At 35.5% G+C, this 24,432-nt stretch overlaps 3 protein-coding genes across 3 annotated transcripts in view; 1 reads left to right on the top strand and 2 right to left on the bottom strand.

Moving 5' to 3' along the window:
* LOC123544264 (uncharacterized) overlaps positions 1–24,432 on the bottom strand; it is a 200,719-nt gene that overhangs the window by 17,687 nt on the left and 158,600 nt on the right. The window lies entirely within an intron of this gene.
* The window catches only part of LOC123543813 (uncharacterized), a 453,424-nt gene that overhangs the window by 333,961 nt on the left and 95,031 nt on the right, over positions 1–24,432 (top strand). The gene's annotated exons all lie outside the window — the stretch shown is intronic.
* LOC123540405 (uncharacterized) overlaps positions 19,815–24,432 on the bottom strand; it is a 36,782-nt gene continuing 32,164 nt past the window's right edge. Inside the window, exon 3 of the mRNA XM_053526067.1 lies at positions 19,815–22,391. Coding sequence (XP_053382042.1) covers positions 20,008–22,391 — 2,384 coding nt within the window. The 3' untranslated portion in view covers positions 19,815–20,007. The remainder of the gene's footprint in view (positions 22,392–24,432) is intronic.

The following is a 24,432-nucleotide window of genomic DNA, read 5'->3' as shown; positions in this document are numbered from 1 at the left end:
GAGACATTGTCTTTTATCAAATCGTCACGGAGAACATACTTCCCGCCCGGGAATTGAACTGTCGAATCCGCGATTCGTAGACTAACGCTCTCCCTATTGAGCGAACCCGGGGGTGTGGGGGGAGGTCTTCTGTTTCTGAGGATAAGATGTACGAGTCAAATGTTTAAAGTTGCACGAATTACGACAGACGTAAGTCGATAGACGCCGAACAATCCACATATACAAAGTTTAGGTGAGATTAAAATGATGCGGATTGTCACGAAATAATTCTCTTGTTATCTTTAGTTACACAATGACGAACGTTTATGCATTGGTATTGTCACAACACCACATGTGTTCTCAAGAGAAACTTAGTACGTGAAAGACTTACTGCCATGATAAAAATCACCTTATTTGCCGGATCTCAATTTTTACAACTGACGGATTCTGGACAAACAAGATGTCCTCTGATGAAACATTAAAATGGTGTCCTCGCTGGATATATACAGATACAATAAAGTAATAACACAAGTTAAAACTCAATGACATCTATTTATTTTTTCTATATATAATTCCATGGATTTCGAATAAAGAACTTAGACACTTTTGATATATAATTTGGCAAAATATTAAATTTTGTCTGACATAGAACCTTTACAAGGTCATGCATAAAAATAGCCATAACAATGAAACAAAATATGTCAGTTGCACATCACAATGTGACAGAAATCAAAACTGTGATTGTGTAAAATCATTATACATTTCATGAAATACTATCACAACACTGATACAGCACGGCCGTGCATATATCATGCTTATGAGCTAAAACATTGAAATTGTGTCCATACACGGTCGGCAAAGAAGGCAAAGAAATGATTTGTCATGATAAAGATAATGTATATTCATTAAGTGTATGAAAAATGGCATTATTCTTCAGCTGAAAATTCAACTCGTTCAAAACCTCAAGTATTGAACCCGCGCTGATTTGATATCCTCTCTTTAAACACGTTTGTCATAAATGTAGACATCAGATAAATGTTGTGATAACATTTTGCATGGAAACAGTGTAATAGGCATAAGACACCAATTCAACATAAATTCCTTTACATATATATAGAACAAAACTATATACAAGTACATATATAACATACACATGCATGGATCATATAAATTAGTACTCAATAATCAGAAGAATATATCAGCTATGGAAGGTAATATCCGCCATAATATAAATTGCTAAAATACACAGTCATTGGAGACTGGTGATTACAATTTCCTGACCCTGAATAGAAACTTCTAACTTCTATCTGGTTAAATTGAATGTTGCAATATCTGACATCTACAATGAAGAGATATTACCTAATTTTTCAAATAGGTATTAAGTTCAAACGCTTTGAAATGAAGGTAAATGTATTTATTTCTCAAGAAAAAAATACAGATGTATTAACAATATTTTAAGCAGTAGCGTTAAGTTGTGTCCATTTAACATTTTTAATAAAGGAATATTTTGTGATGAAGGAAAAGTAAATCTATTTGAACATGGAGAACATAAACATCGAAGGTACATAATATTTATAGGTTATATATCAACTTTGTACTGGATATATGCACAAGTTCTGCAGCGGTAATATTGCGCGACTTTAGGAGCGCAATATCTTCCGCAAAAGAACGTGAAAATACACCTTATTTTTAATTACTCTCACCTGACTGAGTCCGTCTGTGATTATTATTAGCAATTATCATAAACGGGAATAATAAACAGGCATTTGAAAATATGCATTTTTTTTAAGTTGCAACATTCAAGTTAACAAGAGGGTCAAGATAGCCCAAGGTCGCTCACCTGAGAAACACACGATAATAAACCATAACAGTGAAAACATGTTTGACCTAGTATTTCATGGAAAAAAATGTTCTGACCAATTATCATTAAAATTGGAGCAAAAACAAGTATTTTCCTTGATTTGACCTAGTGACCTAGTTTTTGATCCCAGATGACTCATATTCGAACCTGACCTAGATTTTATCAAGGCTATCATTCTGACAAAATTTCATGAAGATCAGTTGAAAAATACAGCCTCTATCATATACACGAGGTTTTTTTTTATTTAACCTGGTGACCTACTTTTTAATTACAGATGACCCATATTCAAATTCAACCTAGATTTTGTCAAGGCAATCATTCTGACTTACTTTCAGGAAGATCAATTGAAACAAAAAACAGCCTCTGTCGCATACACAAGGTTTTCTTTTGATTTGACATAATGACCTACTTTTTGACCCCATATAGCCCATATTTGAAAATGACCTAGAATTCATCAAGGCAATCATTCTGACCAAATTTCATGAAGATCAATTGAAAAATACAGCCTCTATTGCATACACAAGGTTTTTCTTTGATTTGACCTAGTGACCTACTTTTTGAACCCAGATGACCAATAATCAAACTCAACCTAGATTTTATCAAGATAATCATTCTGACCAAATTTCATAAAAAATCAATTGAAAAATACAGCCTCTATCGCATACACAAGGTTTTTCTTTGATTTGAACTAGTGACCTAGTTTTTTTACCCCAGATGAATCATTTTCGAACTCGGCCCAGATTTCATCAAGGTTATTATTTCTGACCAAAATTCATGAAGATTAATTGAAAAATACAGCCTCTATCGCATACACAAGGTTTTTCTTTGATTTGATCTAGTGACCTAGTTTTTGACCCCAGATAACCCATTTTCGAACTCAGCCTAGATTTCATCAGGATAATCATTCTGACCAAAATTCATGACGATTAATTGAAAAATACATCCTCTATCGCATACACAAGGTTTTTCTTTGATTTGACCTAGTGACCTAATTTTTAACCCCAGATGACCCATTTTCAAACTCGGCCTAGATTTAATCAAGGTTATCATTCTGACTAAATTTCATGAAGATCAGTTGAAAAATGCAGCCTCTATTGCATACACAAGCTAAATGTTGACAGACAGACGACGGACGACGGACATCGAGTGATCAGAAAAACTCACCTGAGCATTGCTTAGGTGAGCTAACAACATGGAAAGTCGAGGTTGTCATTCGTGTGCATTCGATTTGTATTTACCAATATTATATAGCAATTTGTATCATAGCAGATAAAACCCACCATAATCATCTATAGTCACAGCATAAGTGTACAATATGGCATTTAAGGTAGTTGTGCACCTTTGGTAAACCAGACCGCTGCCTGAGTCAAGCCACATAGATTCAGGTATCGAACATTATCATGTGATTCATGCTAAATTACAACGTTTTGAGCAGATGACGTACCACCATTAGTAAAGATCACAATTCCTCTCCCCGAACACTTAGTACTTAAATAAACAAGGCAGTCTGAAAGACAGCTAAATCCCCCGCCACTGCTATGGATAGTGAAAGGGTAAACCTTTGATTTTAGCTGTAACCTTGACCTTGAACTGACATGGCTGACTCATGAATTCTGCACAACGTCTTGATGAGGTGATTATTTGACCCAAGTTTCATGAAAATCCTTCAAGGGGTTTAGGAGATACAGCGCTGAAACCTTTGACCTTTAGTTGTGACTTGACCTTGAGTTGACATGGCTGACTTATGAGTTCTTGATGAGGTGATCATTTGACCCGAGTTTCATGAAAATCCTTCAAGGGGTTTAGGAGATACAGAGTGGACAACAAATGGAAGGCTCAAACCTTCGACCATTAGTTGTGACCTTGACCTTGAGCTGGCATGGTTGACTCATAATTTCTGCATATAGTTCTGATGAGATAATCATTTGACCCAAGTTTTATAAAATTCCTTCAAGGGGATATAGAGCGGACACTAAATGGAAGGATCAAACATTTGACCTTCAGTTGTGATCTTGACCTTGAGCCGACATGACTGACTCATAAGTTGTGCACATCGCCTTGATGAGGTGATCGTTTGACCCAAGTTTGATGAAAATCCTTCAAGGGGTTTAGGAGATATAGTGCGGACACAAAATGGAAGGCTCAAACCTTTGACCCTAAGTTGTGACCTTGACCTTGAGCCGGCATGACTGACTCATGGGTTCTGCACATCGTCTTGATGAGGTGATGATTTGACCCAAGTTTTATAAAATTCCTTCAAGGGGTTTAAGAGATATAGAGCGGACACAAAATGGAAGGCTCAAACCTTTGACCTTGAGTTGTGACCTTGACCTTGAGCCGGCATGGCTGACTCATGGGTTCTGCACATCGTCTTGATGAGGTGATCATTTGACCCAAGTTTCATGAAAATCCTTCAAGGGGTTTAGGAGATATGGACCGGACACGATTTTGTTACGGACGGAAGGACATACGGAATGATGGACGGACGCAGACCATTCCTATAATCCCTCCGCCACGGCGGGGGATTAAAAACATGACCCAAAGTTTTCTATTTGCCGAAATTCAATGCTTTTTGTATGTGTCTACAAATAAGTTTTTAATCAAAATGAATATACCCAAACGCACACGACTACCTTAAAACAAAAGTGCATTCCATCAGAAGTAAACCTATATTTAACGTATATTTATATATGACTGCATATGTCATCATCATCATCATCATCATCAACAACAGCAACAACATTTTCAACGGAATCCATTTTTAAAGAAGCGCGTGGCATTCAATTATTGAACAAACAAAATTTTATCTATATACAGTAATAAAATAAAAATGAAATTAACATTTTTTATGTAAAGTAACTTAAGTATCTTTCATTGAAAGCTTATACTTCTTCATTTCCCTAACATTCCCATCATTCAATTCAACTCACCTAATGATTTAACTACTGATGCTGCAATTGTCACGATATCCTCTCCATAAACATTCTCATCATATATTATATAGACATAAAAATACTGTATAAACAGTTACAACGTAAATAAAGCAATTAACGTAAGTCATACGTCAATTCATATTATATAACAAAAGCTATGTACAAGACATCAAAACATATAAAATCCGCATATTTCACTACTTTATGTGTGGTTTCACGTAACTTTGTACTCCACTGACAGTAGTAATTTAAAATAGCAATAGACGCTACATAAAACATTGTATGAACTGTATTTAATATGGCATTTCATGTAGTTCTGCGCCTATGATATTCAAGACTACTGCCCGGCATATGTCATCATACATTATTGTATGAACTGTTTTGAATATGACATTTCATGCAGTTCTGCGCCTATGATTACCAGATTACTGCCCGAAATATGTCATCATAAATTATTGTATGAACTGTTTTGAATATGACATTTCGTGCAGTTCTGCGCCTCTGATATTCAAGACTACTGCCCGACATATGACATCATACAATATTGTATGAACTGTACTAAATATGAAATTTCATGCAGTTCTGCGCCTATGATATTCAAGACTACTGCCCGACATATGTCATCATAAATTATTGTATGAACTGTTTTGAATATGGCATTTCATGCAGTTCTGCGCCTATGATTACCAGATTACTGCCCGACATATGTCATTATAAATTATTGTATGAACTGTTTTGAATATGACATTTCGTGCAGTTCTGCGCCTATGATATTCAAAACTACTGCCCGACATATGTCATCATAAATTATTGTATGAACTGTTTTGAATATGACATTTCATGCATTTCTGCACCTATGATTACCAGACTACTGCCCGGCATATGTCATCATATAATATTGTATGAACTGTAATTTATATGTCATTTCCTGTAATTCTGCGCCTATGATAAACCAGACTATTACCCTGGCCCGGTATACGTTATCAAAAATATACATAATAAAGCCAATACGCGGGTAAACAGACAACTTTACTATTTCTCTTGACATAAGTATAACAAAACTGCTAACACTGCCATACAAAACGTATTTATTAAGCTTTAGATAAACCGTTGTTAAGTATGAATTCCTCTGTGAAGAATTGATCAAAACAGAAGGAAAGTTTGTTGTTTTTATGACAAGGCAACTCTGGCTAAATTCCGACTCATACAAGGTTACATACTACCAATTCATTTCATTCTTTATCTTCATATAAAAAATAAAATATTCAGACATCATTTTGAACTCTTTAGAGCATTTCAATAATATGAAAACCATATATGGTCATTTAGCATGACATGTCTTCTTATCAAAAATAGAAAATATTGACATGTTATGTTACATATAAGAAATATAATCTGTTCTGAGAAATATCACTTTTTAAAAATGGCCCCATGAAAATAGCCGTTTAGCTATTACACACGTGTAAACATTTTCTCAAAAAATAAAACATATTCCAGGAAATTCACAGTGAAAATGCTCCAGACATTTTCTAAATACAACAAGCAATAAAAGTAACCCAAAATATCACTGTCACATCCTCATATGACTCATTACACCAGATTCCATAAACAGCAAGGAACTATATTTTGGACATGTAACACTGAGTAGACACTTCCGGTTTGGTGTAATCAGTCCTTAAAGGAAATTTTCTATACGCAAAAAGTGTTACTTTTACTAACATTGTACCAGTAACCTAAATGCATGAAAAAATACCAGTTTCAGTTTGCTATAATCAATGTTCAAGGTTTTTACGCCTTTTTCAGTAACGTATGCAAGTCTGCCAAATTTCCTTAGAAAAACCTGTTGCAAAATAATTTATGATCACTTTTCCTTGCTGAGGCTTATTCTTGCCATATTCTATCATTTGTTTACAGTAAACTTCACTCAGATCACACACTTTTACTGTGAAATATACCTGAACTTAACCTCACAGACACCTAAAATTTAGCATTATTTAGTCAGAAACTTACTGCAGATTTCCTAAAATGCATTTTAGTTTAGCCATTTTAGTCTCAAACGTCAGTTTTCGTACAGACGTGTTAAAACATGTCGAAAAAGCAGTGATTTTTAGATAAAAAAAATGATTTCTCTAATAACCTTAGGACGGCCAGCACATATCCATGCAACCTCGCGAGGTATATGTATGTTTTTGACAACACAGAAAATGACGTCACTCGACCTTCAGCTACTTCTTTTGCTATTGGGCAGCCAGTTTTCAGTACTTTATTACGAGGTTTTAGCACAGCATATCAGCTTTTAATCTATGAAAAAGTATTTGAGCTCTGGATAAACACAAATCTCACAGGGGTCCGTAACGGACCAAGGGTACATTGACAATTTTGGAACTTCATCAAATCGCTCAAAATGTCATTTCTGATGTTGTCAGAGAGTGCCAGTATATGCCCCAGATGTAAGATATAACCGTATTTGAAAGCTGCAGACCTAGACATTTCAGAAATATTTTCAAAATAAGTTTCGTGTAATAAATGTTGTTTCTACGGAAGCGTGAAAGGGCCATCAGACGCTAATACGTTTTAGTACGTTAAGGCTGCGGAAAGGATCATCCAATGCATTTTTAGATCAAAATACAACCAAAATAGTGAAATTCAAATATTCTTAGTTTTTGTACACTTTCTCTGCAAAACTGCACTGAAATTTTCATTTTCTATCATAATATGACCAAACTAGCCCATTAACAGCCATACCTAAACAAGTTTCACATTTTACCCCTGCTCAACTTCTTGGTTACATTCTACCAAATTCAGTTAATATTTTACTTCATATAAACAATGAAATATTCAGACCTCATTTTCAACTCTGTACAGCATTTCAATGATATGAAAACCATATATAGTCATGAAGTACGATATACTTTCTTATCAAAAATAGAAAAATATCAACATACAAGAAAAAAATCTTTTCTGCGAAACATCACCCTCTAAAATTGCCCTAGGAAAAATGCTGTTTAGCAATAGCATATGTAGACATTTTGTCAAAGAATAAAAATTACTCGAGGAAATTCACATTGAAAATAATCTGGATATTTTCTCAATATAATAAGCAATAAAACTAAGACAAAATATCACTGTCACATCCTCATATGACTCAATGTACCAGATTCCATAAACAGCAAGGAACTACATTTTGGATTACTTCACATGTTACACTGAGTACTCACTTCCGGTTTAATGTAATCAGTCCTACATGCTATTTTCATTTTTTCTATTTTAAAAATAGTAGTGAAATAAGAACAATAACAACTACAAAAACAAAAATAAAAGAAACTCGTGTTTTAATATTTATAATACGAGCAAAGATCCTTTTTAGTAAGTCCAGTCTTTTCAAAGGGAAGTAAATCTGCTGAAATATTATATATAGTACAACGTCACAGGACGAGAAGAAAGCAGATACAAAACAGATAATATAAACCTTTGACCTGCAAGTACATGTATGACCTTAAATTTTAAGCTAAGACTCTGCTAAATGAGCAGGACAAGTCATATCATTAAGGTAGCGCTTTACCCTTAATGAAAATTTATTTAGTAAATTTCTAAAATGCTTGAATTTTTTGTCATTTAAGAAATAATTTAAATCGGCGTCTGTTATTTAAATCCCTGAACAGATAAAACAATATAATACAGACATCGTGCATACATGTACAAAATATTTAGGTCACTATATGGAATACAATATTTAACAAATTATCAATAGGCAGTGACTAGGTAGCCGGTTCTGGCCACAATGACCCTCATCTTTAACTCTGACCAAACACAAAATAGAAAATTGTCCTCTCAAGAGGTTCCTCGTGATCAAGAAACGTGAGAAAACTAAAGCTGTTATAGTTTCCCTGTTCAAAACACACGTAATGATTTCCAGAAATTATGTCAGTCCCTGGCAACTTGACATTTGCGTCACTGATCCTGAAACAATGGCCCAATTTCCTCAGATCTACAATATCCCTATGTAATTACAAAAGCCAGTAGCTGTTACGCTATTTATAACTTACATAATTGTTTTTCATTCTCTGAGTCATTGTGACCTAGACCTTTGACATTTAAAAACGCAAAATATCCTAATCACGCACTATAATACAAAAATGGGTGGAAACGCCCTAATGCAGCGCCCATGTTCTTCCCGAGATAACATGAATTCAAAAATATATAGGCACTTTTTCCGCTTAATTACTGTGATGTTCATTGGTCATACTAGCACGGAATAAAACATGTGTCCGACATATGTGTAAAATATGACCATAAAAATTTTTGCAACAAAAAAGTAGTACTAGATGCGCAGAAGACTTGATTTACAAGTTAAGAAAACCCTGATTAAATATGCATCAATGATCATAAACTGGTAAGGCAATATTCAAGCGAGAAGGGCAGGTTTAATGGTCTCTTACATTTTTGCACAAGTGAATCTTAGGGTGGTGCAGTTTTTAAATCAAAGGGCAAAATTAAAACATACGGAGGACGGGACCCACAACAAAAGTTATATTCAAAGGGCTGAGGTTTTAGATAAGAATATTTTTAAGAATGTTCTTGATAGTTACGTATAAAACAGGGAAAAAAGTGACAACGCCCTCTACCAGCTATGTTTTTTGAAGAATCTTATTAATTTGGAAAACAAGGTATTAGGTCACAAAAGAACATTTTTCTTCGAATGGTCTAAAGTTTATAGGATATGTATTTAAGAAAAAGTTAGGCCGGAAGGCGTCTAACGGATGGTGAGTGATCATAAGAGCTCATCCCTAAACACTGTGTGTTCCGGTGAGTTTAAAGGGAAATAATCCTAAGGTGAGCAAGGAAAAGTATGGTTCTTTAATTTTTTACAATACTCTACACTGTCCTTACTAGAGCGTGCGTTAAAAGTGTTTTTCTTTATATAATTTGACCTAAAGTCCTAGGTTTAGACATGCGGCCTGATATAAGACTCAGTAACAAATTTCCTGAATGATCAATATTTTTCAGGACACAGAGACCATGACAAAGAATAATCATATTCATTTAGAAAACATTGTTTGGCCCCGTTTCACAATTAAAAGGCTCATAATATGTGTTATGTGCCGCATTTTTCGTTCTGACCACATATTATGTCTATTTCTTATTAAAATACGTTTCAATAATTGTGTTTTTATATTCTTGCTAAAGGTTTGAATATCAATTAACATCGTAGAAAATGTTATTTAATCCATCATTTAAGATTGCACCCTTTATTGTCAACTGTAAATTCATGTGGCTAGATTGAAAAGAGGGGCCATTCTAACCATTTAATTATGCATAATATCTAAATTGACCGCCGTTGTAGACTATTATTATAAAAGTAAAAAGAGGGCCAAGATGGTCCTGGTCGCTCACCTGAGCAAAACATTTCATAACAGGGTAAACATGTTTGCCTAGTTATTTCATTGAAACAAATATTCTAAGCCAAGTTTCATAAGGACTGGCCAAAATGTGGCTCTTGAGTTTAAAAAATATTTACATTGATACGACCTACTTTTTTGACCTCACATATTCAACCTTGACCAAATTTCATGAAGATCAGTTGAAAAATATAGCCTCTATTGCATACACAAGGGTTTTCTTCGATTTGACCTAGTGACCTACTTTTTAATCCCAGGTTGACCCCATATTCGAAACTCAACTAGATTTCATGAATGGCAATATGACCAAATTTTATGAAGGATCAAATTGAACAAAATATAGCTTCTATCGCATTTCACGAAGTTTTTTCTTTGATTTGGACCTATATATAGTGACCTACTTATGACCACAAAAGGACCTATTTTTAAACTCGAACCTGATTTCATCAAGGCAATCATTCCGACTAAATTTCATGAAGATCAGTTTAACAATACAGCCTCTATTGCATACACAAGGTGTTTCTTTGATTTTGGCCTAATGACTTAGTTTTTGACCCTAGATAACCAACATCATGAAGATCTATTGAAAAACTACAGCCTCTATCGCATACACAAGGTTTGTGTTTGAATTAACCTAGTGACCTAGTTTTTGACCCCAGATGACCAACATCCCCCCCGCGCTACCGACCTAGATTTTAATCAAGGCAATTATTCTTGGACTAAATTTCATGAAGATCAAACTGAAAATACGGCCTCTATCGCATACACAAGCTAATTGTTGACAGACAGGCAGACGGCCAGACAGACAGACGCCAGACATCGAGCGATCACAAAAACTCACCTGAGCATTGTTCAGGTGAGCTAAAAACCTTATGGAACTTTAAGACGTTAGGTAACCCAATTTGAAGATAACCTACATTACATAGTGCAAAAAAATAAAATCTGAAAAGTAGATCCCTCGGAAGCACCGAAAACAAGGCAAACAGTGAAATTTGCGACTCGGTTTGTTGAGTCTGTTCAAGAGCAGTAATGGAAAATGAAAACTGCCACGCCGCCTAGCACCGGTTAAGCAGTATTCAATCTTCAAATCTAAATGAGTTGAAATCAATGTTCCCGAAGGACCAGATAATATACTACACTGAGGTGAAGTCGGGGCGACTTTTTACGGCCGCCACACAGCACTTAACACCCGCTGTTGTGAAGTAGTGCAAACACTAATACCAATGTTTAGATCTAAACAACAGTTATATACTATTAATATGTATTCTTTTCATAAATAAACATAACTTTAAAACTCAAAAAAGCTCATATATAATACAAATAGGCTAAAGCATCAGACAATTATATTACCATAGTCTATCAACTGTATTTAACAAGGCAAATGCTATAATTCACATAGCAAACAAATATTTCCTTAAAAATAGACCTATATATATGTGACAATATAGATATGTAAGCAATAATACCCGGTCTGTTTATCATTTGGTCCGTAGTCCCCCTTTCTAGTAAATCCAACTTTTTGTTGGTGAAAAATATTATATCTCTTGACAACATCTATTCGTTAGTATGTAGAAATTACATGTAAGTGAAATACTTTATTAAAAATTTAATTAGAGATATAAAATTAGTATTCCATTCGTATGTAAAACTCAACAAAAACCACCCCAATTTAACCATCAAAAGTATTTCCACGTAGGAACGTTTTCAATCTATTGTTTAATGAAAGACTTTTTCACAATCATATGAAACAAAAATAATTCCTAGTTTTAACTTTTTTTATCAAAGTATGAAAGTCCGCTACGTACTCTACAACGGTCGTCGTTTATACATAATTGATATTGTAACGGTCATATGTGCTTCCCGTAAAAATTTTGAATGTGTCTGCAGAAAACAATTAATTTTCTACTGAGAGTACTTATAATATCCTGTTTACAGGACTCAGCTTGAAAATATTAAATGTATTGAATCTGGTACGGGCTATGCACACAAATATGATTATGGGACGACTTAACAAACATTGCCTCACATCTATTTGTTTCTTAGAACCAAAATACATTTAATATTTAAACAATCCGTAAAAATGTATTTTCCTCGCGTGGTATGTCAAACATAGCAAATTTCATTGTACATGTACATTGTGTATGCCATAAACCGGCCATTTCAAGACATTTTTGAAAATAAATGTCCTTCAATAACATAAAACATGTTAGCAATTAACATCAACTGAAGCCAAATCAGCCTTTTTTCCTCAAAAAATGGATGACTTACGGAACAGCGCGAGAGACTACTTTAAACACTTCAAATACGTACATTACATTTGTACAAAACTTTAATACAAAAAGCGATTTGCGACAAGTGAAATAAGACCATATCATGACCAATAATTTAAGTTAAAAACAGTACAATGGATTTGTCTTTGGTAATAAAAACAAAGTAGTAATTGAAAGCAGTTTTTCTCACCAGACTTCTGGTATAACTACGGGTTATACTCCTGCAAGGTTTTGTTGTCCAATGGGGAAACAAGGTCATGCCAAAGTAAGTTATGGTTTGTTAGGTATGCACCGGATGTTCTAGAAGCATTGCTGCAATATGTAAATTCACGTGTAATATGGCGATGTTTTACTTAGCCTTGTATTCCAGGAAGTAGTCTATAGTTTTGAGGTGTTGGCGTCGATCTTTTAACTGAAGTATAGAGGAAATGGACCTGAAAAAGACTAGAAAAATTATATATTAACGTTTTTTACTACCATTTACTATCGTCGTGCTGCGTATATGGAAACCATGTTAAGTCATAATCAATTCAAATATTATTTTGCAATGCTTACAAAAGCATTAGACAAGTTTTAAGCATAGCACGCATAAGACATTCAAATCCACGGACATGGTTTAAGAAACGTTGAAATATAGCAGACACATTCCGTATATGTGGACAAACCTTACGTCGACCATAAATCGACAAAAAGTATATTCAAATCCACGGACATGTTCAGAACGTTGAAGGTAACATACATATGTGGGCTATACAATTACGTCGACCACTGAGATCGACATACGAAAAAAAAATTTGCTGGCATATTTTAAATTTCGAGCCTGCTGATGTTTCACATTTGACATTAAAAATTTCGCGGAATATCGAGCTATCCAGACATTGACGTTCAACATTTAATTTTTTACGTTTTTCAACGGCTCATAATGTTTTTGTTTTGTTTTTTTTTAATGCGCTGCCAATTTTTCTTTATGGACACAAATATAATCAATCTATTTGTAAATCTATTTTCCTTTAATTGCTTTCTCCAATACTTGTCAAAGGCCTGCAATATTGATGAATAACTGAATGTTTTATTCATTCCCATTCTTTTTTATTACCTCCCTTTATAGCTCTTACTGTCAAAGTTCATGTGCAGAATTCAAAGTAGATTTTTCTACCGATATACTTATGTATATATCTATTTGTAAAGCTGTTTGCAGCTGATATCAATATGAAATTTTAAGCCTTTAGAACTTAAATGAGTCAATAAATTTATAGTTTAAATGTCTCGGTAATCTACAAAAATTAGTTAATTTATTGGTATTTCTACTGAATGGACAAGCCTTGGACATGTATATGGGTTTCGGCGTTTTCAAGTGTGAAAAACAATTTATCACTTTTGTTACTTTTTATATGTCGATCTACAAATTATTTCAAATCTCTGTACTGGCAGCATAAATAAAGTAAAAAAAAGTAGTCCAACATCGGGAGAAGCACAAAAGTTATCCGAATAAATGTGTTTTACACACTTGTAAAAAAATGTTAGCCAGTCATTTTGTCTTGTGAGAACCGTAGGTTAGAGGAAACAAATATGAATACAAGAGAAAAAGACGTGACTTGTTGTTTTTTTTTTTTTTTTTTTCCTCCCCCCTTTTTCTCCCCCCCCCGGTAATAAATCAAATGACGAGAGGCGAAACGAGAAATCGGAAGAAAATATCCTCAGAGAAAACTAAAAATACTATCAGAGTAAAAACCGTAGGAGCGACGCTTTACGGAAAAAGGATGGGAGAAATATTGTATGTTCAGAAATTATTGTTACAAATAGAAATCGGAAATGAGAAAGCCCAGGATTAAATACACATGAAACAAACGCCATCTGGAGGGAAGAAATTACTACTCAGGGACAAAGGGTCTAACGGCACTCGGAGGCCGGCTCAGATCGAATCACGGGAACCAGATACCGGAAATATATTCAGCGGAACGACAACACCGGATATCGGCCTAAACAGAGGATTTATCGGAGACCTGCCGAGGAGCACTAAGTTGATACAAAAACTATGCTGTGTTAAAACATACGCTAACTTTTAAAAACTAGTGTTGAAAACCACGATCGTAATTTAAAAGTGCAGAAGATTATAATTTCATGGGCTTTAAATTTATTATGTTATAATAATGTTGCATTTACTTAATTTAAAAGAGAGACACTAAACATTTTTATAATAACCATATTAAATGGCAGCTGGTTATTTTTTAATGTTGTAAGATTACTTGATTTATATACCTTAAAATCAAAGATATGCGTTCCGCAGTATCAAATGTAAAACAAATTGGTAAAATTCAATGAATAATAACCTGTTTATTTCCATAACGGCCAGCATTATTCTTAAATGAATGTAGTTTTTTGGTTTCAGTATGCGTTTGATGTATATGCCGGATATGCCGATGTAATTCGCCGGATCTGCCTCTGCGGTACAGTAATTCGGCCGGCATTGCCTCTGCGGTCCGCTCGATTGAAGTCCAATATCATATAGTGCCATTTCTCCGCCTTGTCCAAGGTCATTCCCTATGGCAGATATATGCTTTGTTGTGGTTTAATTGAAAAGAGAATTGTCTGCGGATGATTTTAGGCTTTGATTATATTCTTTTCAATAGCTGCTTGGTAAAAGGGAGGCCTTAAGAACCTTCTATCTCAAACAACGAATCCAGGCGTACTTCAGAAAGTGCCAAATCATATTTTTACACAATTAGTTCATTTAAGGAAATCTTAAATTTATGACTGAGCGAAACTCAAGAAAGAATATAAAACTGGTCTGATGTGTCTGTGATATATATGAATCAAGGAGCAAACTAATTCTTTTATTGGTATATATACTATTTCTAAGTAAAGAGGGACCATTTTGATAAAAAATAAATAAATAAATAAATAAACTACAGTAAAGTTAAGTCACATGCCCTATAAGGTCAATTTAATCATGCAAAAGGTTTAAATATAGTTTGAACGCAATTTTTCCAATAATACATGGGAAACGAGCATACATGTCATTCTTTTAAATTAGCGGAATTTGTAGGTTTAAAAAGGGTATAACTATTAAAATAATACAAGCTACAGTGATGTTACTAACCCAGTGCGGTCAATTAATAATACCGAAGATGTGTGCGGTATATCAAAGCATTTGGACAAATTCATTTCAGAACGTCATCCCTACAGGGAAAACTTAGATAAAGAGACATAATTTCGACAAAACAAAAGCTGGACTTAACATACAACTTGTCCTGTCAGGTTAAAAGCATTTGTCTTAGTCTTAAGAGAAATCTGCATATATGCAAAACGTATGAGTTGCGTGGTGTTGAGACCGACGCCGACGGAAGTCAAGCTTAGGTAACTAAACTGTATGTACGGAAACTGTTCCTCTGTAATGTGACGAGCCTCAATTCTTAACAGCCAATCTATGTTTTGCTTATGAATAGAATAAATTTATATTGTTACCCATCATGAAAAAATGGCCGTCTTTCATCATTTCATTAATTAAAATAATTATGCTAAAAAGTCATGATATATTTATTAAATAGATGTACGCATAAAACACATATCCCATGACTGCCTGACCTTTGTCCTTTGACTTACTGATTCCAAACAACAGGTGTTAAAGGGGTCATCTATTGACCACAGGCAATTATCCTATGATATTTGAAGCCTGTAGTCCAAAGTGTTAACCACCGATATTAGTTTTAAGATGACTGTGACTTTAACATTTGACCTTTTGACACAAAAAGTCCGAATGTAATTGTAACCTTGACCTTTGACCTACTGAACAAAAAGAAAATAGTTCATCTATTGACCAAAAACACCCACCCTTCTTGCAGTCAAACGCGTTCTACAATTATAAGAACATCACTATGTACCTACGATTAAGACCTGGACCATTTGACCTCAAAAATATAAATATGTTGTTTAATGACCACAGACAATTATACAATGAAATTGACACAGTGGTCCAAAGTCCTTTATATTATCGATGTGAATACATTTTATATCGGTGTGTGAAAACATTTTCAATCTCAATGTCACTGCAACCTAGGCCTTTGACATATTTACCTTCAAAACAACAGGGTTCATTTACTTCAACATGCAATAATTTAAAAAAAAGTTGACGCATGTAGCGCTCTTGTCTTTTTACAGTTATCAATGTGAGCCGCGTTCGTCTCAATGTCACTTCGGTCTTGACCTTTGGGCCTTGACCCTTAGAACATCAGGGTCATTAACTGCCACAAGCAAACAATCCTACTTAGTTTGACGCGAGTAGGTTCAAGACTTGTTTATTTATCAATGTCATATCGTTTTCAGTCTCAGCATCAATGCGACCTTGACCTTTGACCTATTGACCCTTAAAACAACAGGGTCATTTACTGACCATAGGCAATCATCATATGAAGTCTGACGTCTGATAGCAGAAAGTGTGTCAGTTATCGATGTGAAACCGTTTTTCGGTCAAGGTGTCCTGACCTTTAACCCCCTGATCCTTAAACAACAGGGGCCAATTTAATGTCTACATGCATTCATCTACTAAGTAGGCCGTCTTTTACAGTAATAAATGTGAAACTCATTTTGATTCATTGTCACTGCGGACTTGGACCTTAGACCTAAATGTTCTATAAACAACAGGGTATTTTCGCTGTCCACATGCCCTCACTCTGTTAAGTTAGACTCCTGTCATACAAAGTGTATTAACGTAATCCATGGTGACACCGTTGTCAGTTAGGTCACTGCAATTTATGACAAATTCCTCTCACCTAAAACAACACTTGTTCTATCATCCCACCTTCCACTCCTCAAACTATTTCCTCTGTATTAAAAAAAATTATACATAAAATATTCAAAAAGAACTAAAACAGAACATCACCAATCTAAATTACTACTAAACCCCTTCCTCCCCAACATCTGTCCCCTATACCCTCTACATCCACTCGTATACACACTCTATATGCCAATCGAATCAACTCACAACGCCCAAAGGACTCCTGCCACATCGTTCCTACATACTTATTCTAATACTCATCCGATAGACCAGCCCAGCACTGTCTTGAAAACACCGCTCCGTCTCCATCAACTGGCCACCCCTAAACCAGTTTCCATGGTCATCGCTCTATCCCGTGATATCATGACCTCCCCCCAATTCCCACTCCGCTCTCTCCTGCCCTCTTGATCCCCCCTCTCACTATGTCCGCATCGCGCCAGTCACGCTCTCTTTAAAACAATTGTATATCTTGCGAATATCGCAATGCTCTCCGCCGACAGCCGTTGCCGACCCGATCTGTCACAATCATTCAGCAGACTACCACCATACACGTCCCTGTGGCCACAGAGTCATCCTCCATCATATATCTCTAACAAGTGTTTGCGACATATACGGTTAACAAAACGACGCTCCGGCTCTCCATTTGAATGCTGCCCATAATGTACCTATCGTGCATGTGACATCTCTGTGACCGCTGACGAGACCGTTAGAGCTCCCGCGTCCAGTCCTTTCCTGCTCCTGAGAGATCACACAAGGCTGAACTCACACATATGGTTTCAGCTTTCCTCTGCCCGTTCACCTGCGACCTTGACCTCTTGACCTATTGGACCTTAAAACAAAAGGTATCTTTTACAGGCAATCAATCCTATCAGTTTGACGCCTGTAGGCCAAAGAATTTTTAGTAACCACCGTGAAACTGTTACCATTTTCAGTCTCTAGGTCATTGCGATTATAATTATTGGGCCTATTAACCCTTTATACAAACAGGGGTCATTTTTGACCATGGCAATCCATCCTATAAAAAATCTGTCGCATTAGATTAAATCTTCTCAGTTATTGATCAGGAGAACGTTTTCAGCTAAGTTGTCTGCGACTTACCTTTGACCTAATGACCCTAAAAGCCGCACGGGTATCACTGACCAGAGGCATCCGTCCTTTAAAGTTTGGCGTATGTAGGTTAAAATCTTTTTCAGTTATTAATTAGGTAACGTTTTCAGTCTCCAAAATGTCTGCGACTTGGACCTTTGACCTACTGACCGGTTAAAAACACATGGGTCATCTTCTGACCAAGGCAATTATCCTGTAAAGTTTGTCGCATAAAGGTTGAAATTTTTTTCAGTTATTAATCAGATACGTTTTCAGGTCTTAAGGTCACTGCGAACTTTGACCTTTTGACCTTTTAACCTATAAACTATAGGAGGTCATCATCTGACCACAGTCACTCATCCTATTAAAGTTTGGCGAATGTAGGTAAACAACTTTTTCAGATTATTAATCAGGATACGTTTTCAGTTAAAGATGACTGTATGACTTGACCTTTGACCTAATCAAGCCTTAAATTATCAGGGGTCATCTTAGACTTAGGCAATCATCCTAAAAGTTTGGCACAATTATTATTAAAGGTTGAATCTTTTTCAGGTATTAGTAGGTATACGTTATCAGTCTCAAGATTGCTGAGACATTGAACCTTTGTCCTACTGATCCTTAAACTAGAGGGGTCATCTTCTGACACAGGCATCATCCTATAAGTTTGGTGCTTGCAGGTTTAAAATCTTTTTGGCCTGTCTAATTCATGATACTTTTTCAGTCTATAGGTCACTGTGGACCTTGACCTTTGACCTATTGACCGGTAAAACAACAGGGGTCATTTCTGACCCAATCTTCCCCTTGGAAGTTTGACCCCTTTTTTAGGTTTAAAAATTTTTTTCAACCAACGAAAAAGAATTTTTTGTAAACATGGGTCGTTATAAATGGGAAAAACCATGTTCAGTTCAAGGTCACTGCGACCTTGCCCTTTTGACCTTTTGCCCTTTAAAACCAAAGGGGTTATTTATGACCAAATAAATCATCCTAAAAAGTTGATTTGTGGGCCAAAGTATTTTTCAGTTTGACCAAAAAATACTTCAGTTCCAGGTCATTGTGCCCTTGACCTTTGCCCTTTTGGCCTTAAAAAATACGGGGGTCATTAATGACCATAGACAATTATCCTATAAATCTGACGTCTGTTGCCCAAACCTTTTTAGTTATCCATGTAAAAAGGTGTAGTTTTTTTTGTTTTAATAGGAAAAGGGACGGACAGACGGGGCGGACAGACGGACGAAAAGGGCCACTAGTAGATGCAGGCACGTTTTTTGGTGCGGGAGTGGGGTAGGGTTTGGGGGGTTTAAAAATTTTAATACTGCTTTTTTCGAGTAAAATAATAACTAAGGTCAATTTGATGGGATAGCTCGATGAAAGGGAAATTTTGTTCTCAAAAAGAAACTTTTTCACAAAAATGGCCCCCTTTTTCAGACGGGGCTCAATTTATAAAAATGTTAAGACTATTAAATTTACTTAGAATATAATAAATAAAAACAAATTAAAAAAAACTTATTGTGTATAATCCTTGTATATTAGAACATCCATATTTTCCTTCCATTTCCAAGAATTTTGTTGGCACTATCTATTTTAACACGCGTGTATTTATATACACAAATATATGTCATATGCCATGTGTTAAATTTTGTGTAACATATTTTTAAAGTAATGTTTACAAAATATTTACACTATAAGTCTGAGTTTATTTAGTAACTTAACTTTCAACTTTTGTTTCAAACACAAACTCCACGCTATCATCCTCCGTAACTCGGAAATTCTGAGATAAGTGTATATATTGTTTAACGTGTTCAAACTCTGACCACGGTTCTATCTCACACGACCTGCCTATTGTTACTGTGACTTTGTGTGAAAGTTTCTCCACTACCTTAACGAGATCACGCAATGTTGAAGCAGACATGTTTACCTCCCACAAATAAACACTTTCAATATTCGCCATTTCAGGAGGCAGCGACCTTTCACCTAGATTGATACCCTGCAACCTCACGTGTTTCACTTGACTATTAACTTTCAATTGTGACACTTCAGGTATCGTGCTCAATTCTAACTCCCTTAGATCTGAATGCTGACTAAAATCTAAACTGAAAGTACACGAACGCTCGTGCTCGGTACAGTATAAGCCCCACAATCTAATCTCCGTCATTGTTTTTCTGTTTATAATATAATTCAGAAAGTCATTCAGTACATCGTGGCTCATCTTGAAACTGTGGATATGAATTGCTTGTAACAGAGAATTATTCTGTAATGTTTCCAACATTTCACGGCTCCAAGAACCAGGTAGATCAGGCGATATAACAGTGACACATTTCGGCGACTTGTCCAACAGTACAGGAAGCTGTGCGTTTTCTACTTCACCGAAGTAGAATATTTTATTGATCTGGAACAGTTCGTGCAATTCACAACAATCGATAATTTCACGTAAACTACGACCACTGTATGCAGTGCCGATATTTATTGAGGCCATGTTGTTTTTATTATGTACCGCGAGCCGTGCTAAATATGAAAAGTATTTTTCTTCTTTACAATCTTCACTAAAGAAAAAATCTTGACAGAAAAGTTTGAGTTCCTTATCGCTCGTGTTTTCTTTCATACAAGAAATGTACATGTCTTGTATGTCTTTCAGAGGTTTACAGTTCCCGTCAGTCGTGGATCTGTATTCGCTCGTTATCTTATCCTCGCTGATAACAGAAAGAAATTCCTGTGATATTGAAGTAATGATTTCTACATTCACCATTCCGCTGATGAAAACAAGCACTGTCGACATGTCAAGAATACTTTGCAAACTTTTGCATTTGTTTAAAACAATGTTTTTGACATCACTTTCACTTTGACAGCTAATGTACAATGCACAAAAAAACTCGTGCACTGTTTTGTGCGAAAAAGAAAATTTCGAAATTTGTTTTGTTAGTGTCTTTTCTATACTTTGTGTTAATATTCCCGAGTTAAGACTTAATTTCAAATACTCTGAGGTTAGATTTTTCTCTGTCATTGACTGGCTAAACACAAGGGTGCTTTCTTTGTTTTCACCGAATAACGTTTCAAATGCTAATTGTCCTAAAGCTTGCAGAAATGTGTAGTGTTCCTTACAATGTTCATGTTCACTGAAACACTGTGGGATATCACTCTGGGACTGTTCGCGCGACTGTTGCATGTCGGGATATTTTTCAAACGTTCGTTTAAGAAGCAGTTCAACAGTCTGACAATATAACTCAGTTCTAGATGCTCCTAGCTCTATTCCATCACACCATAAACACAAAATATACATCAGTAAGAGCGGAATAGTTTCCAAATCCGAAATACCTCTATCACTGACAGCGAGATCAAAGTCTTGAATGTGTTTTTCTATGTCAGTTTTACCACATAACAGTGAGATCACAGTCCTCTTTAAACTTTCAGCAGATGTTTCACTAAGTCCAATAAGTTCCAACTTTCGCTCTATTTCACTTGAGCGTATCTTACTAACGCCCAACTTCCACGGTCTAGTTGTTGTGAGAATTGTACATTCCCTCCTAGCTTTCCTGTGTGGAATGTCACTTTTTGGGTGTGTGAATTCGTCCAATCCATCCAATATCATCAGGCACCTTTCCTCAGAAAGAATTTTTTCAAAATCACTAGTTGAAATAGTGTGTGCTAGATCATTAATTATTTGTTTTTTGATCATCTCATCAATGTCCCATTCTTCGGAACAATCACGTAAGGACAACAAAAACACAAAGTCAAAGTTCGACATAGTACTAATGTCTTCCTTCTTAAAATGTTCATCTTCGTTTGGGATACAGTTTTTGGCTTGACACCACGTTAAAACGAGCCGTTTACTTAATGCTGTTTTCCCAAACCCAGCATCCGCAGTAAGGTAAATTTTGCGACATGGTTCTTTTTCCTTGTAGAAAACATCATGCAATGACGTAACCTTTGATCTAATTTCTTTGCCACCTCCACGCGCCCTCTGAATTTCCACTGACTCTATGTCTGGCATGACGTAAAACTTAAGGAGAGGCGTGTCATTTTCTTCCATTAAAGGTGACATCGGTAGGGTATGGTGCCTTTCCCTGTAGAGATCTATCAAATCGTCCTTCAGTTCTGAAATATAAAGAACGTCGTTTGTTACTCCAAATACTTATTTAACAAATCCATTTTCTACAAGAGCGCATATTCAGCCACTGTATTTTTGTGTAAATGGTGAAACATTTGAAATTATTGTTGTTGATGTTTGTATGGACTGCAGTTTTATTTATCCTTGTCAACATCAAGCTTATGTTTGTTTGCCAAACATAATTATACATTGCATTACACAATGGGTTATTACAGATCAGATTCAGTCATTTGAACACAACTTACAATGTTAGGACAGATTAACGATAATTACATCTTGCCGAAGTTGGCGGCCTAGCGGCCAGAAGTTGGCAGCCTAGCGGCCTAAAATTAACGGCTTGGTGGTAGAGCAGCCTAATATGATGTTATCGACTAACGACTGATAATTAAATATCTAAAAGTTAAATACTGTATCAACAAAACGACTCTGAAAATGATAATTTTAGGTCACCGCAAGGCCAAAGGAGTTCTATCTGCTTGGCGCACTAAACTTCATTCAAATGAAAAACGAATGAAATCTTGACTAAAATGTTTCTGACCTAGTGGATGCAAGTTACAACTAACTATTGAAAATTCAAAGTTCATTTACACTTCAAATGATTACTCTAGGCCACATTACCAGGCGGCCCTAATGAAAAATAAAAATGTTTCAATTCAGGAGAATTATGAAACAAATGGTTATTATTCTAAAAAAATTTAATCCAGCGGCTTGGCGGCCTAGAGACCCAGCAGACTTGTGCATTTAGGTTTTTAAAAGTTTTTCAGTGAATTTCAACAACATTCTTTTTTTATGTCCTATATTCTATAATCTGCTTGGCCAGTCCCCACCGCCAGATTTGAATTTTCAGAGTTATGAAAATTTGGTTTTATGTGTTTCATTTAACATAAATAATCCATGAAAATAAAGTCTATAAAGTGTTTTTCTTTTGTTAATGGCTACATACAGGTAATTGTCTTACCGATGGGTCTCTAATTTGTTGAGAATGAATTGTTTTTCTAGTTCTTAATTTGTCCCCGGTTTGACCTATGTAATATTCATGACAGCCAGTTTATCTAGCTAGTTTATCAACTAGATTAACAAAAAATAATTACTATATTGTTTTGCTCAAGCGACCTTAAAGTACATATACGTAACCAGATTCCAAACAAGAGCCGTCACTGATGGTGACAAATGCCCCCGCAGCGCCTTGACCTTTGACCTGGTGACCTTGACCTATGACCTGGTGACCCCAGTCAATAGGGGTCGTGTACTCAATAAGTACTATCAGCATGTGAAGTTTGAAGGCCCTGGGTGCAGTGGTTCGCGAGTAAAGTGCCTTCATGCAAAAAGTTAACGTTGTGACGAACGAACGAACTAACGAACGAACGGACGGACAGTTGAAAACTAATATGCCTCCCTTCGGGGTCATAAAAATTGATTTTTTTCTCTGTATCAAAACTTTGCATAATATGCGATTCCCAACTGCTATAAAATGTCGTTAGTACGATTTATCTTCCACCTTTATTTACAGTTTGAGTAAATTAAGTAAATTTTGTTTCATTTTTGTACCAGTCTTGCAGCAGACATTTCAATGACACTGTTTCAGTCCAAATTTCGTGTCCTTTCCCTACGCAAATTAGTTCATGAAGATAAAAAATATCTTGCTACGTCGCTCCTCCCGTAAAATAAACATACCTTTACTCCAAATTTATTGCTTGAATAACAAAAATCCTTTTATAAATGTTTTGTGCTCTGGATCACCTGCCTGATCACGCCACAATCAGCGTCCCAAATGAAATAAACATCAGGTTTATAAATAGTGACGTGTGTAAGGTGTCAAAATCTATGGAAGCATACTACAGACAAGGAAAACAGAAATTACTCTTCAAGTCGTGAGTACTATGTTGAAAGAACGTTTTATATATCAATCATTTTTTATACTTTTTATTTATTTTGTACATTGGCTTCCAAAATCGCTTGCGTAATTATTATCTTATTAGTATGACTTACAACCACGTATGGAGAAGATTTTAGCTTGTCACTTAGTCG

This window comes from Mercenaria mercenaria, chromosome 16 (genome assembly GCF_021730395.1).
Source record: "Mercenaria mercenaria strain notata chromosome 16, MADL_Memer_1, whole genome shotgun sequence".
NCBI lineage: Eukaryota > Metazoa > Mollusca > Bivalvia > Venerida > Veneridae > Mercenaria > Mercenaria mercenaria.
This window is presented reverse-complemented; position numbering and strand designations above follow the sequence as displayed.